The sequence below is a fragment of the Choloepus didactylus genome, chromosome X, assembly GCF_015220235.1.
Source record: "Choloepus didactylus isolate mChoDid1 chromosome X, mChoDid1.pri, whole genome shotgun sequence".
NCBI lineage: Eukaryota > Metazoa > Chordata > Mammalia > Pilosa > Megalonychidae > Choloepus > Choloepus didactylus.
The window spans coordinates 57644135-57661335 of NC_051334.1; the positions used below are offsets into that span (position 1 = coordinate 57644135).

The window sequence follows — 17201 nt, forward strand, 5'->3', positions numbered from 1 at the left end:
GTTGTTCCAAATTTTTTCTCTATTACAAACAGTTCTGCAATGAATATTCCTGCACATGCCTCCTTGTGCATATATATAAGAATTTCCCTACGACTTAAAAGTCTATGTAGAATTGCTGGGTACTAGGGCCAACTTCAACTACTCTAGCTATTTCCTAATTGTTTTCCAATGTTAGTAACAATTTTTACTCTTATCAAAAATTTCCCTTATAGTTTGTGCATTTGGGATTTTGTTTATAAAAGTCCTTTCCCAGCCCTATGCCACAGACTTTCTCCTACATTTTTAATATTAACTCTATAGTTTTACCTTTCACATTAGAGTCCACCCTCTTATGTGGAATAAGAAGGGATACAGTTTTGTTTCTCCTTATGGTGTGCTAAATTTCCCAATGCTATGTACTTACTAAACTGTCAATTTCCCATTGATTTGTGATGCCACCTTTACTTATCTCCTTGATAAACTGTAGAATAGGCCAGTTAATCCCTCCATTTAACAAACATTTGCTGAAGTCTGCCTTGTACCAGTCTTGTACTGGGTCTTGTTGAGGACTATAAAATGAATCATTTATAGCCCCTTCCCTCAGGGAGTTCATGCTCCTGTGGATGAATATACCATCACATAAGCAAACATAGTATTAAGTGATAAGTGCTAGGTTAGCTGTATTTACAAGGTGCTGTCGGTTTTTAATTCATCTGGGAAAGTCAGGAAAGGTAATACAGAAATGACAGGTGTTAGGTCTTAAAGAAATAGAGTGTTAGTGAAGGGGATGGTGGAGGTATGAAAGTGGACCAAGGCTAATTTGGGGTCCAAGGGAGCTTTGTGTCTCTAAGGTGAGAGGTTAGAAGCCTTCCATGGATGTAAGGGCAGTGAGTACTGTGTATGTAATGGACCAGGTAGGAGAGCAGAGGGAGTCGTTTTCTGCTTGGATATGCTTGTCGTGGAGGAACAAACTCTCGGGATAGAGGAGCATGGCACCAGGAGAGTCTGGGATTAAATAACCAGGAAGGAGACATTTTCAGAGTAATAATCAGTTTTTAAGGGATAGATCTTATTCCCTGGCCAGGGTCTTCTCGAGATTGTTTCTGAAGAAATCCGTACTTGGTACCAGTCCAGAGACATCAGCTCATTCCCTTCAGCACACGCTGCTTCCGAACCTGAGGGAAGGAGACTGGAGGCGGGGAAGAGGGCAAACGGGTGGGAGAGGAAAAGGGAGGGAGAAGACCTCCAGTTGTTCCGGCTCCAGCCCCGGTCCCTGCTCCGTCTGGGACTGGCCACGGAATTAAGCTTCGGCAGGAAGAACAGGAAGTCCTTGCCACAGGAGCCCTGAGAGACGGGAAAGTTGTTGGGAACAGCCAACCTATTCACTTCAGAGGAGGAATACTCGCCAGACGTCTAACCCAGGCCGCCATTTTCTCACTCTGCTAGTCGCCATCTTCCGTGAAGACAAAAGCCCCCCCCCCGCGCCGCCGCCAACCTTGTCCGATGCAGACATGGTGAACTCTTGGTCACTAAGATTCGCAAACACGCATATTTTGCCACAGAGGTCCGCACACAAGATTCTGGCTGGCAAATAGGTAATATGACCATACCATCGACCCCGCCGCTTTGCCCTACTATTTTCCGGTCACTATTTCTATTGCCTTACCTCACCGGGCAGCCAGGAGGCGGGGCCAGCGTGGTCGCGAGAAAGGGAAGGCCCGCGCGAGCTGAAGCCCCGCCCCCCAGAGCCGCATGGTGGGCGGGGCTGCCACACAAGGCGAGACTGGGATCCGGAAGTCGGAGTTCAGAAGAGCGAGCGTGTCTCCTCTGCTAACCGTGTTTCGCTACTACCGTCTCCTCTCAGATCCCTGCCGAAAGTACAGGTAAGAGACTACTCTTCTCTTTTCTCACTGTAAGCGCTCACCTGGCCGGGCTGCGTGGTATGTCTCGTCTATTTGAGGTGAAACCATAGACTCCCTCCTCCCTAGAGTTGAGAGGTAAAGATCCGCCTCTCCTCCAGGGTAGAAGGGCCCGGATGAAGCAAGGCTCGCTCCGTGTGTGGAGTCCGCACGGCCCCACGCATCTAGAAAGATACCCGGATACATTGTGACTCCACATGTGTGGAGAAGTGCTTATTGCCCTCTTCCCCTCAGTATAGCGAGACTCCATTCCGCCTTACCCCCTTGGCCACCGAAGGTGTGGCGACATTGACTGTACCGTTATTGAGATATATTCCCCTCCCTACGGAGCTGAGCTGCACAGACCCCTACCGGTGAGAAGACACAAAGATCAGCCCCGCGGCACCCCCTTCCCGAGGACAAAGGCTTTGATGTCACACCTACACCCCACCCCCGGCAGACTGCTCCCCTCTCCGGTATAGATAAGTTCAGAAATGTTTAATATACAGAGGGAGGGACCCTCCTCTGCAGGTAAAGACTCAGCAGCCTTCCCACCTGGCTCTCCTGTAACTCATGGATGGAAGCCCCATCCCCACTCCTGCAGTGGCCATCGATCACACCCCTTCCTGAAGTGTTTGGGACTACAAGTTTAGGCTCACGGAGAACCACGCAGATTCCTCCTCCAACTAGACTAGAATGAGTACTCATTTTGGAGAACCAGACCCGACCCCTACCCAAGTAAAGGGGCGCTGGTTTACCAAATTTGTAAAGGCCTGACCCCAAAGAATGCCTGTCTTCTTGTGGCAAACAGGACCAGACCTCAACCCACGAAGAGGCAACCATATCTGCCCTCCAGAGGAAGGCCCCCCCGGGATAGAGGGGCACAGATTTGTTCCCCTTCTTTTGAGGTAGACACAGATCGCCCTTTAGCCCCCACTGCCCACTCCTTCAAGGATTTAGAATCACCAAATGTAGCAAGGGAGAGAGACTCCACCAGAGTAGAGAAGTGTGGCTCCCCCTCCCTGCGATGTTGAGAGGCAATGACATCATTGATAACCCCAAGGTGCATGCATTTGGACAGCTCAGGTCTGTTTATATTCACCAAGGTAAAGACTCCCCTATCCACCCGAAGTGTAAGAGCCAATCCATGGTATTTATAACTGCATTACCCCCCTCCCCCACCCATGCAGAGAACCAGAGGTCCCACACCCTTCTGTGTTAGCGCTGCTGACTTCAATCCACATAAAAGATCCTCCCCACCTCCCATGGAAGGGTCCAGAATAGACCACTGCAGGCAAGGCACAGATCCCACCCATGCAAAGCAGCACAGATCCCCCCCCCCCTTTGTTAGTGTGGCACTAAAGTTAACTTAGAGAAGAGATAGGCATATTGGTCCTGCTTCACAGCCCTCTCCAGGGTAAAGAGACCCAAGACCCCATTCCCCACAATTAGAGATGTACAGACCTACTCAGAGCTACTGTGCTGGTTACCCCAGTTCCTCTGTACCCCAGAGTAGAGTAACAGGTAGCAACTCTCCCACCCCCAGAATTGTCAAAGTGTAGACCCCACCACTACATGCAGGAGCAGGTTTCCCTTCCCTTCCCTTCCCTTCCCTTCCCTTCGGCCCCAGTCCCCCACAGTAGACTGCTGGGATCTGCCTTCCCCCCTTGCAAGGTAGACGAGACTCAGAACCTCCTACTTGTGAAAGGAGGTACTGTTATCACACCATGTAGAAACATCATCCTTGCATGCCCCTCCCCCTCAGTCTAGAGGGGTAGTCCTTTATCTTGGGTATGAGAGGATTAAGGACCAAGGACCCCATCTAATGCATTGAGACACTGATTTCTAGGAAGAGAGGTTCAGACACTGCCTTCCCTGTGTAGACTCAGTCATTCCAGGCCCTAGCTATAGTGTAGTCCCTTCTCCCAGTTTCCCTAATTGTTAGTGCTTTCTTATCATGTTCCTTAACATTTTTATTATGCCTTTAGGGGGCTCAGAAGGCACAAAGCCTAGTGGCTTTGTGGTTCCCAGCTCTGTCTTCCAATTGGTTCTTTCCTCATCCCAACAGGAAGAAAGTAAGCAGCTTTGAACCTACCTGTTTTCAAGCTGGTCATCATGATGAAACTTAGACACAGTGAGTTTCCTTTACCACCCCCCGTCCCCAATCTTGAGCTTAAATGAAGATTCAGACTGTTTCACAGCAACCTTTCTTAATTGTGCAATATGTACCAGATCACTCAGTCTGGGTCTTTTATCTGTGGTATCATTGATGTCCTCCTGACTTGTAAAGTAACCCCCCACCCCATTCCCATTTACGGATAAGGAAACTGAGGCTCTGCAAGGTTAAGTGACTTGATTTCAGGTAAATAGCAATAAATACCATTATCACACTGCCTGTAACCCTAACATGCCCTAACGTTTTTCTTTATAAATTGTACCTTTAAAGAAATGCATAGCCCAGTTGTTAAAAGCATGGGCCCTGGAGCCAGAGTTAGAATCCCAGCTTTCCAACTTCCTAGTTTTATGTAGTTGTGTGACCTTGGGGAATTATTTAACTTCAGCCTCCTTATCTACAAAATGGGGGTAACAATAGCATCATCCTCATAGTGTTAATATGAGAATTTAATGAATTAGAATAGGTAAAATACAACAGTGCCTGATACATAATGAGCACTATATAAGTATTATAAGTATTGGCTTAAAAAATGTAATCTCTTCATTTCTCTTTGGAATTTATCTCTTTGGCAGATGGATACACTGTCCTGTGACCAAATTACTGTCTGACTTCTGGAGCTTTGGATTTTTTCTTTTTGTGTATGTGTGTGGGGGTTTTCTTAACTGTAAAATAGACAATGGATGTGTTGCTGTTCTTTCTGCCTTCAGGGCTCTTTCTCTCCCCTTCATTCTTCACCTGGACAACTAACTCTTGCTTGTTTTTAGGTTTCAACGTTTACATCACTTCATCTGGGAATCCCTCTCTGTTAACCTTTTCTCTTGGTTTCCACTTGTCTGTACTCACAAGAACTGGGGCTTATTGACACTATACAATCTAGGTCTATCTCCTCCACTGCACTTTTTTTTTTTTTTTTTTCATTTTTATTGAGATTGTTCAGATACCATACAATTATCCAAAGATCCAAAGTGTACAATCACTTGCCCCCAGACAAGAAATAAAGTGAAAGATGAAAAAAGAAAAAAAGAAAAGGAAACTCTAAACCTCCCCTATCCCTAACCAACCCCCCTCAATTGTTGACTCCTAGTATTGATATAGTACGTTTGCTACTGTTTATGAAAAAATGTTGAAATACTACTAACTGTAGTATATAGTTTGTAATAGGTATATAGTTCTTCCCTATATGCCCCTCTATTATTAACTTCTAATTGTATTGTCATACATTTGTTCTGGTTCATGAAGTGATTTCTAGTATTTGTACAGTTGATCATGGACATTGCCCACCATAGGATTCAGTTTTATACATTTCCATCTTTTGACCTCCAACTTTCCTTCTGGTGACATATATGACTCTGAGCTTCCCCTTTCCACCTCATTCACACACCATTCGGCGCTGTTAGTTATTCTCACATCTTGCTACCAACACCCCTGTTCATTTCCAAACATTTAAGTTCATCCTAATTGAACATTCTGCTCATACTAAGCAAGAGCATCTACATTTCTTCCACAAGGCAGGAGGGAGAGTCAGAGAAGGTAGAGAGGCAAAAGAAAGAGGAAACAAAAAAAAAAATGACAGCTAGGAAGCAGCAAAAGGAAAAATAACCTTAAATCAAAGTAGAATAAAGAATCAGACAATACCACCAATGTCAAGTGTCTAACATGCCTCCCCTATCCCCCCCTCTTATCTGCATTCACCTTGGTATATCACCTTTGTTACATTAAAGGAAGCATAATACAATGATTCTATTAGTTACAGTCTCTAGTTTATGCTGATTGCATCCCTCCCCCAATGCCTCCCCATTTTTAACACCTTGCAAGGTTGACATTTGCTTGTTCTCCCTCGTAAAAGAACGTATTTGTACATTTTATCACAATTGTTGAATACTCTAGATTTCACCAAGTTACACAGTCCCAGTTGTTATCTTTCCTCCTTTCTTGTGGTGTCTCACATGCTCCCCATCTTTCTCTCCCAGCCGTATTCATAGTTACCTTTGTTCAGTGTACTTACATTGTTGTGCTACCATCTCCCAAAATTGTGTTCCAAACCACGCATTCCTGTCTTCTATCACCCTGTAGTGCTCCCTTTAGTATTTCCTGTAGGGTGGGTGTCTTGTTCACAAAGTCTCTCATTGTCTGTTTGTCAGAAAATATTTTGAGCTCTCCCTCATATTTGAAGGACAGCTTTGCTGGATACAGGATTCTTGGTTGGTGGTTTTTCTCTTTCAGTATCTTAAATATATCACACCACTTCCTTCTTGCCTCCATGGTTTCTGCTGAGAGATCCGCACAGTCTTATGAAGCTTCCTTTGTATGTAATGGATTGCTTTTCTCTTGCTGCTTTCAGGATTCTCTCTTTATCTTTGACATTTGATAATCTGATTATTAAGTGTCTTGGCGTAGGCCTATTCATATGTCTTCTGTTTGGAGTACGCTGCGCTTCTTGGATCTGTAATTTTATGTCTTTCATAAGAGATGGGAAATTTTCATTGATTATTTCCTCTATTATTGCTTCTGCCCCCTTTCCCTTCTCTTCTCCTTCTGGGACACCAATGATACGTACATTATTGTACTTTGTTTCATCCTTGAGTTCCCGGAGACGTTGCTCATATTTTTTCATTCTTTTCTCTATCTGCTCCTTTGCATGTAGGCTTTCAGGTGTTTTGTTCTCCAGTTCCTGAGTGTTTTCTTCTGCCTCTTGAGATCTGCTGTTGTATGTTTCCATTGTGTCTTTCATCTCTTGTGTTGTGCCTTTCATTTCCATAGATTCTACTAGTAGGTTTTTTGAACTTTTGATTTCTGCTGTATACATGTCCAGTGCTTCCTTTACAGCCTCTATCTCTTTTGCGATATCTTCTCTAAACTTTTTGAATTGATTTAGCATTAGTTGTTTAAATTCCTGTATCTCAGTTGAAGTGTACGTTTGTTCCTTTGACTGGGCCATAACTTTGTTTTTCTTAGTGTAGGTTGTAATTTTCTGTTGTCTAGGCATGGTTTCCTTGGTTATCCAAATCAGGTTTTTCCAGACCAGAAGAGGCTCAGGTCCCAGAGGGAAGAAATATTCAGTATCTGGTTTCCCTTCCACTGCACTTTTAACTTCTTACCCACATCTGATTCTTATTTGTGTCCCAAGAGCCCAGCATGACCAGGCATAGCCATTTGGTACTTAACTGTATGCCAGAGTTAGAATGTCTCAATTATTAATGCAGACTTAATTCTCCCTCCCCCACTATGATGCTTACAGCCTAGAGAGAGAAAACAAATGTGACACTTGGACTCTCCCTTATAAAAGGGAAAGCAAAGGTGTTTGGGCAGGTTCAGTTCTGTGCTTCCCTAACCTTCATGCTGCCGTGGTCCACATAGAAAATGATAATATTTGGATAGCACACTAGATAGATTGGACAAGAATTGTATAACCCACTGGTCCTATCTTCTGTGTGAATGGTGACCCCTGGAGCTATGCTATAATGGTACTCTTCTTGTATAGGGTTTGGTGGAAAAAAAATTCATTACATTTTCTTTATATACTCACAAAAATTCCATCAAGAATTATACTTTGCCTATATGAATACCCAAAGTAAATAATCATTCAAGTAATATGAGGAAAAATGGACAAAATTGATTATGTTCTATTTATGAACACCTATTAGCAGTTGATAAAAATATTAATATGATGAAAAAGGCAATCATTAGCTGTTAAATAAAGTAGGGAATATACATACAAAAGAATCCTAGGGAGTTTAAAAAAAAGAATGAGGAAGCATTGTATGGAAAGGTTGTTTGGAAAGACTATTAGATGGAAGGATCTCCAGGATATATAGTATGCTACCTTCTATGGGAGAAAAGGGATGAGGGGGATAAGAATATTTATTTGTATTTGCATAAAGAAACTGAATTGTGCAGAATAAATTAATAAAGAGGTTTCTTATGGCAGGGGAATGCAGTGGATAGGGACAAGTGTGGGGGTGAGAGCTCAAAATACACTTTTTTTTCTTGATTGAGCATTTATTTGGTAGCAGTAAAGCTCTTGAATGTTTTCCAGAGTTCCAAGTTGATTGTGACAATTTTCTTTTCTTTATAGAAAAATTATGGGTTTCTAAAACAATAATACATAGAATACAGGAATCCCATATACCACCCTGTTATTAACAACTTGCATTGTTGGGGAATATATGTTATAATTGATGATTGCACATGATTTAAATTGTACTTTTAACTATAGTCCATGTTTTAACTTAGGGCTCACTGTTTGTGGTAGTGTAGTTCCATAGATTTTTAAAAATTTTTTATTCTATTACCATATATAAAATCAGACATTTCCCCTTTTAATCATATTCAGATATACATTTCAGTGCTGTTAATTGCATTCACAATGTTGTGCCAACATCACCACCATCCATTACCAAAACATTACTATCATTCCAAAGAGGAACCCTGTACATTTTAAGCCATTCCCTGTCCCCACCCTGCCCCTTGGTAACCTATATTCTAGATTTTGACTCTATGAATCAAAATATACTTTTTTTTGTAGTTTTGATTTTTGTACCATGTGAATGTATTTACCTATTAAAAATAAAGAACAACCATAGACATCTTCATCAGTGGGGAAAATGGTGAAAATTAAGAGCAAATTAAGTAGAAATTACATGTGCATTCCAAACAAGGACTTCCACTGGTAAATTACAAATAAAGCAATGATCAGACTAACCGGGATGATTCCAAGGGAAGATCAGGGGTGGTGTCCTGTAATGCAACTACCTGTGCTTTCTGACTGCTGGGCGATGGATTCCATACACCAAAATGGTAATGATAATGATTAAATCTGTGAAGGCTACAGAGAGAGCTCTATAAATAGTGTTAAAATATAATTTCAGGTTCTAAAGAATTGGGGTAGCTGGTGGTGGATACCTGAAACTATCAAACTACAACCCAGAACCCATGAATCTCGAAGACAGTTGTATAAAAATGTAGCTTATGAGGGGTGACAATGGGATTGGGAAAGCCATAAGGACCACACTCCACTTTGTCTAGTTTATGGATGGATGAGTAGAAAAATAGGGGAAGGAAACAAACAGACAAAGGTACCCAGTGTTCTTTTTTACTTCAATTGCTCTTTTTCACTCTAATTATTATTCTTGTTATTTTTGTGTGTGTGCTAATGAAGGTGTCAGGGATTGATTTAGGTGATGAACGTACAACTATGTAATGGTACTGTGAACAATCGAAAGTACGATTTGTTTTGTATGACTGCGTGGTATGTGAATATATCTCAATAAAATGATGATTAAAAAAAAAAAATGTAGCTTATGAGGGGTGACAATGGGATTGGGAAAGCCATAAGGACCACACTCCACTTTGTCTAGTTTATGGATGGATGAGTAGAAAAATAGGGGAAGGAAACAGACAGACAAAGGTACCCAGTGTTCTTTTTTACTTCAATTGCTCTTTTTCACTCTAATTATTATTCTTGTTATTTTTGTGTGTGTGCTAATGAAGGTGTCAGGGATTGATTTAGGTGATGAACGTACAACTATGTAATGGTACTGTGAACAATCGAAAGTACGATTTGTTTTGTATGACTGCGTGGTATGTGAATATATCTCAATAAAATGAAGGTTAAAAAACTGAATTAAAAATATAAAAAAAAATATAATTTCAACTGTTGAACATTTTTGAATAGTATTAAAAAGGGGGGGTTGTTTTATCATTTAAAAAGTTTGCAACCATCAATAATTTGTGGCATATGTATATAATCAATTCATGGTACCTCTGCTGTGGAAGCAGTGTGCCAGTTGGGAAGTTCTGGTAAAGTTATACTAGTAGGGAAATGGAGGGGCAAAGGATTGTGACTGTGCAAGTGTGATTGTAATGATAGACAGTGGAATATAAGCTGGATAGGGTGGGAAGGGTGGTGGGGTAGCTGAAGAATAAGGAATGGAGTAGAGTTTAACGTATTTTAAGTCTCTAGAAGTTGAAAAAATGATCTTGAAGATAGGACAAAGGGATGTTTGAGATTGCTTTCAGAGGCCCAGGCAGTTACAGGTGATTACCATAGGTGTCACCAGAGGAATTGGTGGGTGAATGGCCAAGATGGAGTGGAAATCTCTGAAGGCGAAGAGGTCAAGGAAGTGGGAAGCCAGGGTTTTGTTGAAAGGGTTGTCCAGTGATCATTAAAGTTACCTAGGTTGATGATGACAGGAGTTGGCGGAAGGAAAACTATTAGCTAGGTGCTTCAGTAAATGAGGAAAAGTGACTCAGTTGATAGAGACATAGCACAGTAGGAGCCTCAAAAACAGCAGGTTCTTTCTCTTTTTCTTTTATAACGAGAGGAAGAAATGCTCTTGGGTTTGGCAATGATGAATTGGAGCACACCTCCCTACCTACTGGTCCCAGGGTATTCGTGTGCCAGAGGAAAATGCAGCCACCTTTTGAGGGGCCTGCAAGTGAAACAGTGTCCTCAGGAGACAGCCAAGTCTTAATTAATGCAGGTGGTTGGGGAAGTGTTCCCAGGGAGAGGTTGATGAATTAGGGGAGTGTTGATCACCCTAGTGGGAATTTCAGAGGGCACAATGGGAAGTTTGATGCAAGAGTAGAGGGAGGGATGGTGGATAGAGTCAGTACAAGGAGGGGTGTACAGGGACATGGAGTGAGGGTGTGGGAGATGTTGGATGAATTTGTCTTTGAGTGTTGATACAGGCTTGGTGATTTTAGGCCTAGATGTTGATGCTTGAAGACATTGAGGCTCAGAGAGATTACAAAATATTCTTCATATAGCTAGGTAGTTATTGAGCCAGAATAAGAACCTATGTCTGGATGGCTACCAAATGGTAGGCATTTTCTCTCTGAAGTTGTTGAAGAACCGGATTAGCAGAGGCTTCTGAGTGCTGCAGTGTTTGAGTGATGACTGTACCCTTCCCCTCTTGCCCTTCTCTCCTTCCCTCTTCTCCTTTTGAAGCATATGCTTTTTCCTTAAGTGATGTATTTCTTTCATTGTGTGCATATATCTAGCACAGGCCCTCAGTTCAGGGATGTTAGGCAGATGGATATTGTTGAGCAAAATGGCCATACCTGATTCGTTTTAAAGCTCACGTTCTTTTCATTGCAGCATGAGTACTTTGGAAGAAAGGGACACTTGGTTCTGTTTTCTAACAGGGAAAGTCGACCCATTCATATTCATTTTGATAACTAATATGTTTGGCTTAATTTTGGCCATCTTATTTTATGTTTATCATTTAATTCATTTCCTTTTCTTTATATATATATATACATACACACATACATATACATACATATATATATATATACACACACACATATATATATATATATATAGCTAAATTGATCAAGTTCTTAAAAAATCCTCCAGTAAGAAAAGTTATGTAGGTAATTCTTTCATATTTATATCAAGTATATTTCAACATATTTCCCTATCACTTTACCAAACTTGAATAACTATTTTTATCCTACCCTCCTAAAGTGTGACCTTCAGCATCCTTTTATGCTTTTGCTTTGCCAATTCTGATTGCTTGATTCCTGGATTTTGTTTAAATAATTTGGTATTTTAGTTCTGAGCTGTTTCCTTATGATATGCTTCCTGGATTTTAAGAGTCCTTTTTTTATTGTGTATTGTAGTTCTTAGCCACATTATCAGCATTTTTTAGATGTAATGATAGATTGTAATAGATTTCTTCCTCACCACTAATTGTTTCCTTTAACTTGAGATCTTTATTCTGATTTAATTTTCATTTTTGCTGATATACTTCCTCAAGTAGTTTTTTTTTTTTTTTTTTTTTTTTTTTTTTTTTTTTTTTTTCATGCCAGGAACCCAGTTAACTGAGCTAACTGCTATTTCACAGGATCACATTTAATCTTACATTTAATCTTTTTTTTTTTTTTTTTTTTTTTTTTTTTTTGGCTTTAAGATGTTAATTTTTTTTTTTTTTTTTTTTTTTAATCATCATTTTATTGAGATATATTCACATACCACGCAGTCATACAAAACAAATTGTACTTTCGATTGTTTACAGTACCATTACATAGTTGTACATTCATCACCTAAATCAATCCCTGACACCTTCATTAGCACACACACAAAAATAACAAGAATAATAATTAGAGTGAAAAAGAGCAATTGAAGTAAAAAAGAACACTGGGTACCTTTGTCTGTTTATTTCCTTCCCCTACTTTTCTACACATCCATCCATAAACTAGACAAAGTGGTGTTTGGTCCTTATGCCTTTCCCAATCCCATTGTCACCCCTCATAAGCTACATTTTTATACAACTGTCTTCGAGATTCATGGGTTCTGGGTTGTAGTTTGATAGTTTCAGGTATCCACCACCAGCTACCCCAATTCTTTAGAACCTAAAAAGGGTTGTCTAAAGTGTGCATAAGAGTGCCCACCAGAGTGACCTCTCGGCTCCTTTTGGAATCTCTCTGCCACTGAAGCTTATTTCATTTCCTTTCACATCCCCCTTTTGGTCAAGAAGATGTTCTCCGTCCCACGGTGCCAGGTCTACATTCCTCCCTGGGAGTCATATTCCACGTTGCCAGGGAGATTCACTTCCCTGGGTGTCTGATCCCACGTAGGGGGGAGGGCAGTGATTTCACCTTTCAAGTTGTCTTAGCCAGAGAGAGAGGGCCACATCTGAGCAACAAAGAGGCATTCAGGAGGAGACTCCTAGGCACAAATACAGGGAGGCCTAGCCTCTCCTTTGCAGCAACCGTCCTCCCAAGGGCAAAACCCATGGTAGAGGGCTCAACCCATCAAACCACCAGTCCCCCATGTCTGTGGTCATGTTAGCAACCATGGAGGTGGGGTAGGCGAATACCCCTGCATTCTCCACAGGCTCCTCAAGGGGGCACTACATCTTTTTTTTTTTTTTTTAACTTTCCCTTCTTTTTTCAAATCACCTGTATGAAAAAAAAAGTTAAAAAGAAAACAAACATACAATAAAAGAGCATTTCAAAGAGACCATAGCAAGGGAGTAAGAAAAAGACAACTAACCTAAGATAACTGCTTAACTTCCAACATGTTCCTACTTTACCCCAAGAAAGTTACATAATATAGCAACATTTCAGTGAACTTGTTCCTACTACAACCATCAGAAATTAACAGACCATAGTCATTTCTGGGCATCCCCAGAACGTTAAATAGCTTATCTGTTCTTCCTGGATTATTGTTCCCCCTTCCTTAATTGCTCTCTACTGCTAGTTCCCCTACATTCTACATTATAAACCATTTGTTTTACATTTTTCAAAGTTCACATTAGTGGTAGCATATAATATTTCTCTTTTTGTGCCTGGCTTATTTCGCTCAGCATTATGTCTTCAAGGTTCATCCATGTTGTCATATGTTTCACCAGATCGTTCCTTCTTACTGCCGCGTAGTATTCCATCGTGTGTATATACCACATTTTATTTATCCACTCATCTGTTGAAGGACATTTGGGTTGTTTCCATCTCTTGGCAATTGTGAATAATGCTGCTGTGAACATTGGCGTGCAGATATCTGTTCGTGTCACTGCTTTCCGATCTTCCGGGTATATACCGAGGAGTGCAATCGCTGGATCGAATGGTAGCTCTATATCTAGTTTTCTAAGGAACTGCCAGACTGACTTCCAGAGTGGCTGAACCATTATACAGTCCCACCAACAATGAATAAGAGTTCCAATTTCTCCACATCCCCTCCAGCATTTGTAGTTTCCTGTTTGTTTAATGGCAGCCATTCTAACCGGTGTTAGATGGTATCTCATTGTGGTCTTAATTTGCATCTCTCTAATAGCTAGTGAAGCTGAACATTTTTTCATGTGTTTCTTGGCCATTTGTATTTCCTCTTCAGAGAACTGTCTTTTCATATCTTTTGCCCATTTTATAATTGGGCTGTCTGTACTATTGTCATTGAGTTGTAGGATTTCTTTGTATATGCAAGATATCAGTCTTTTGTCAGATACATGGTTTCCAAAAATTTTTTCCCATTGAGTTGGCTGCCTCTTTACCTTTTTGAGAAATTCCTTTGAGGTGCAGAAACTTCTAAGCTTGAGGAGTTCCCATTTATCTATTTTCTCTTTTGTTGCTTGTGCTTTGGGTGTAAAGTCTAGGAAGTGGCCTCCTAATACAAGGTCTTGAAGATGTTTTCCTACATTATCTTCTAGGAGTTTTATGGTACTTTCTTTTATATTGAGATCTTTGGTCCATTTTGAGTTAATTTTTGTGTAGGGGGTGAGGTAGGGGTCCTCTTTCATTCTTTTGGATATGGATATCCAACTCTCCCAGCCCCATTTGTTGAAAAGACCATTATGGCTCAGTTCGGTGACTTTGGGGGCCTTATCAAAGATCAGTCGGCCATAGATCTGAGGGTCTATCTCTGAATTCTCAATTCGATTCCATTGATCTATATGTCTATCTTTGTGCCAGTACCATGCTGTCTTGGCAACTGTGGCTTTATAATAAGCTTCAAAGTCAGGGAGTGTAAGTCCTCCCACTTCGTTTTTCTTTTTTAGAGTGTCTTTAGCAATTCGAGGCATCTTCCCTTTCCAAATAAATTTGATAACTAGCTTTTCCAAGTCTGCAAAGTAGGTTGTTGGAATTTTGATTGGGATTGCATTGAATCTGTAGATGAGTTTGGGTAGAATTGACATCTTAATGACATTTAGCCTTCCTATCCATGAACATGGAATATTTTTCCATCTTTTAAGGTCCCCTTCTATTTCTTTTAGTAGAGTTATGTAGTTTTCTTTGTATAGGTCTTTTACATCTTTGGTTAAGTTGATTCCTAGGTACTTGATTTTTTTAGTTGCTATTGAAAATGGTATCTTTTTCTTGAGTGTCTCTTCAGTTTGTTCATTTCTAGCATATAGAAACATTACTGACTTATGTGCATTAATCTTGTATCCCGCTACTTTGCTAAATTTGTTTATTAGCTCTAGTAGGTGTATCGTTGATTTCTCAGGGTTTTCTAGATATAAGATCATATCATCTGCAAACAATGACAGTTTTACTTCTTCTTTTCCAATTTGGATGCCTTTTATTTCTTTGTCTTGCCGGATTGCCCTGGCTAGCACTTCCAGCACAATGTTGAATAACAGTGGTGACAGCGGGCATCCTTGTCTTGTTCCTGATCTTAGAGGGAAGGCTTTCAGTCTCTCACCATTGAGTACTATGCTGGCTGTGGGTTTTTCATATATGCTCTTTATCATGTTGAGGAAGTTTCCTTCAATTCCTACCTTTTGAAGTGTTTTTATCAAAAAGGGATGTTGGATTTTGTCAAATGCTTTTTCAGCATCTATTGAGATGATCAATTGATTTTTCCCTTTCGAGTTTTTAATGTGTTGTAATACATTGATTGTTTTTCTGATGTTGAACCATCCTTGCATGCCTGGAATGAACCCCACTTGGTCATGGTGTATGATTTTTTTAATGTGTCTTTGGATTCGATTTGCAAGTATTTTGTTGAGGATTTTTGCATCTATATTCATTAGGGAGATTGGCCGGTAGTTTTCCTTTTTTGTAGCATCTTTGCCTGGTTTTGGTATTAGATTGTTGTTAGCTTCATAAAATGAGTTAGGTAGTGTTCCATTTTTTTCAATGTTTTGAAAGAGTTTGAGTAAGATTGGTGTCAGTTCTTTCTGGAAAGTTTGGTAGAATTCCCCTGTGAAGCCATCTGGCCCTGGGCATTTATTTGTGGGAAGATTTTTGATGACTGATTGGATCTCTTTGCTTGTGATGGGTTGGTTGAGGTCTTCTATTTCTTCTCTGGTCAGTCTAGGTTGTTCATATGTTTCCAGGAAATTGTCCATTTCTTCTACATTATCCAGTTTGTTGCCATACAGTTGTTCATAATATCCTCTTATAATTTTTTTAATTTCTTCAGGATCTGCAGTTATGTCACCTTTTTCATTCATTATTTTGTTTATATGGGTCTTCTCTCTTTTTGATTTTGTCAGTCTAGCTAGGGGCTTGTCAATCTTGTTGATCTTCTCAAAGAACCAACTTTTGGTGATATTTATCCTTTCTATTGTTTTTTTGTTCTCTATGTCATTTATTTCTGCTTTAATCCTTGTTATTTCTTTTCTTCTACTTGGTTTAGGATTGGTTTGCTGTTCATTTTCTAGCTTCTTCAGTTGATCCATTAGTTCTTTGATTTTGGCTCTTTCTTCCTTTTTAATATATGCGTTTAGTGCTATAAATTTCCCCCTTAGCACTGCTTTTGCTGCATCCCATAGGTTTTGGTATGTTGTGTTCTCATTTTCATTCGTCTCTATATATTTAGCAATTTCTCTTGCTATTTCTTCTTTAACCCACTGATTGTTTAGGAGTGTGTTGTTTAACCTCCAGGTATTTGTGAATTTTCTAAGTCTCTGATGGTTATTGACTTCTAATTGTATTCCATTGTGGTCAGAGAATGTGCTTTGAATGATTTCAATCTTTTTAAATTTATTGAGGCTTGTTTTATGTCCCAGCATATGATCTATTCTGGAGAAAGTTCCGTGAGCACTAGAAAAGTATGTGTATCCTGGTGATTTGGGATGTAATGTCCTGTAGATGTCTGTTAAATCTAATTCATTTATCAGATTGTTTAGGTTTTCAATTTCCTTATTGGTCTTCTGTCTGGTTGATCTATCTATAGGAGAGAGTGATGTGTTGAAGTCTCCCACAATTATTGTGGAAACATCAATTGCTTCCTTTAGTTTTGCCAATGTTTCTCTCATGTATTTTGTGGCACCTTGATTGGGTGCATAGACATTTACGATTGTTATTTCTTCTTGCTGAATTGCCCCTTTTATTAGTATGTAGTGTCCTTCTTTGTCTCTCAAAACATCCCTGCATTTGAAGTCTATTTTATCTGAGATTAATATTGCTACAGCCTGCTTTCTTTTGGCTGTAGCTTGCATGAAATATTTTTTTCCATCCTTTCACTTTCAATTTCTTTGTGTCCCTGTGTCTAAGATGAGTCTCTTGTATGCAACATATTGATGGTTCATTTTTTTTGATCCATTCTGCGAATCTATATCTTTAATTGGGGAGTTTAATCCATTTACATTCAACGTTAAAACCGTGAAGGCATTTCTTGAATCGGCCATCTTATCCTTTGGATTATGTTTGCCATATTTTTCCCTCTCTCTATTAATATCCTTTATTGTACCCATACCGAA

General features: G+C 40.1%; 1 protein-coding gene across 2 annotated transcripts in view; it reads left to right on the forward strand.

Annotated features, from left to right (window-relative positions):
- Positions 1–935: 935 nt before the first annotated feature.
- LOC119523638 (guanine nucleotide-binding protein-like 3-like protein) overlaps positions 936–17201 on the forward strand; it is a 38496-nt gene continuing 22230 nt past the window's right edge. The window contains exons 1-2 of one of the 2 annotated variants that reach the window (XM_037822443.1): positions 936–1862; positions 3946–4011. In XM_037822443.1, the coding sequence (XP_037678371.1) occupies positions 3993–4011 (19 nt within the window). In that variant the 5' untranslated portion in view covers positions 936–1862; positions 3946–3992. The remainder of the gene's footprint in view (positions 1863–3945; positions 4012–17201) is intronic. The other variant, XM_037822444.1, reaches the window with a different exon arrangement.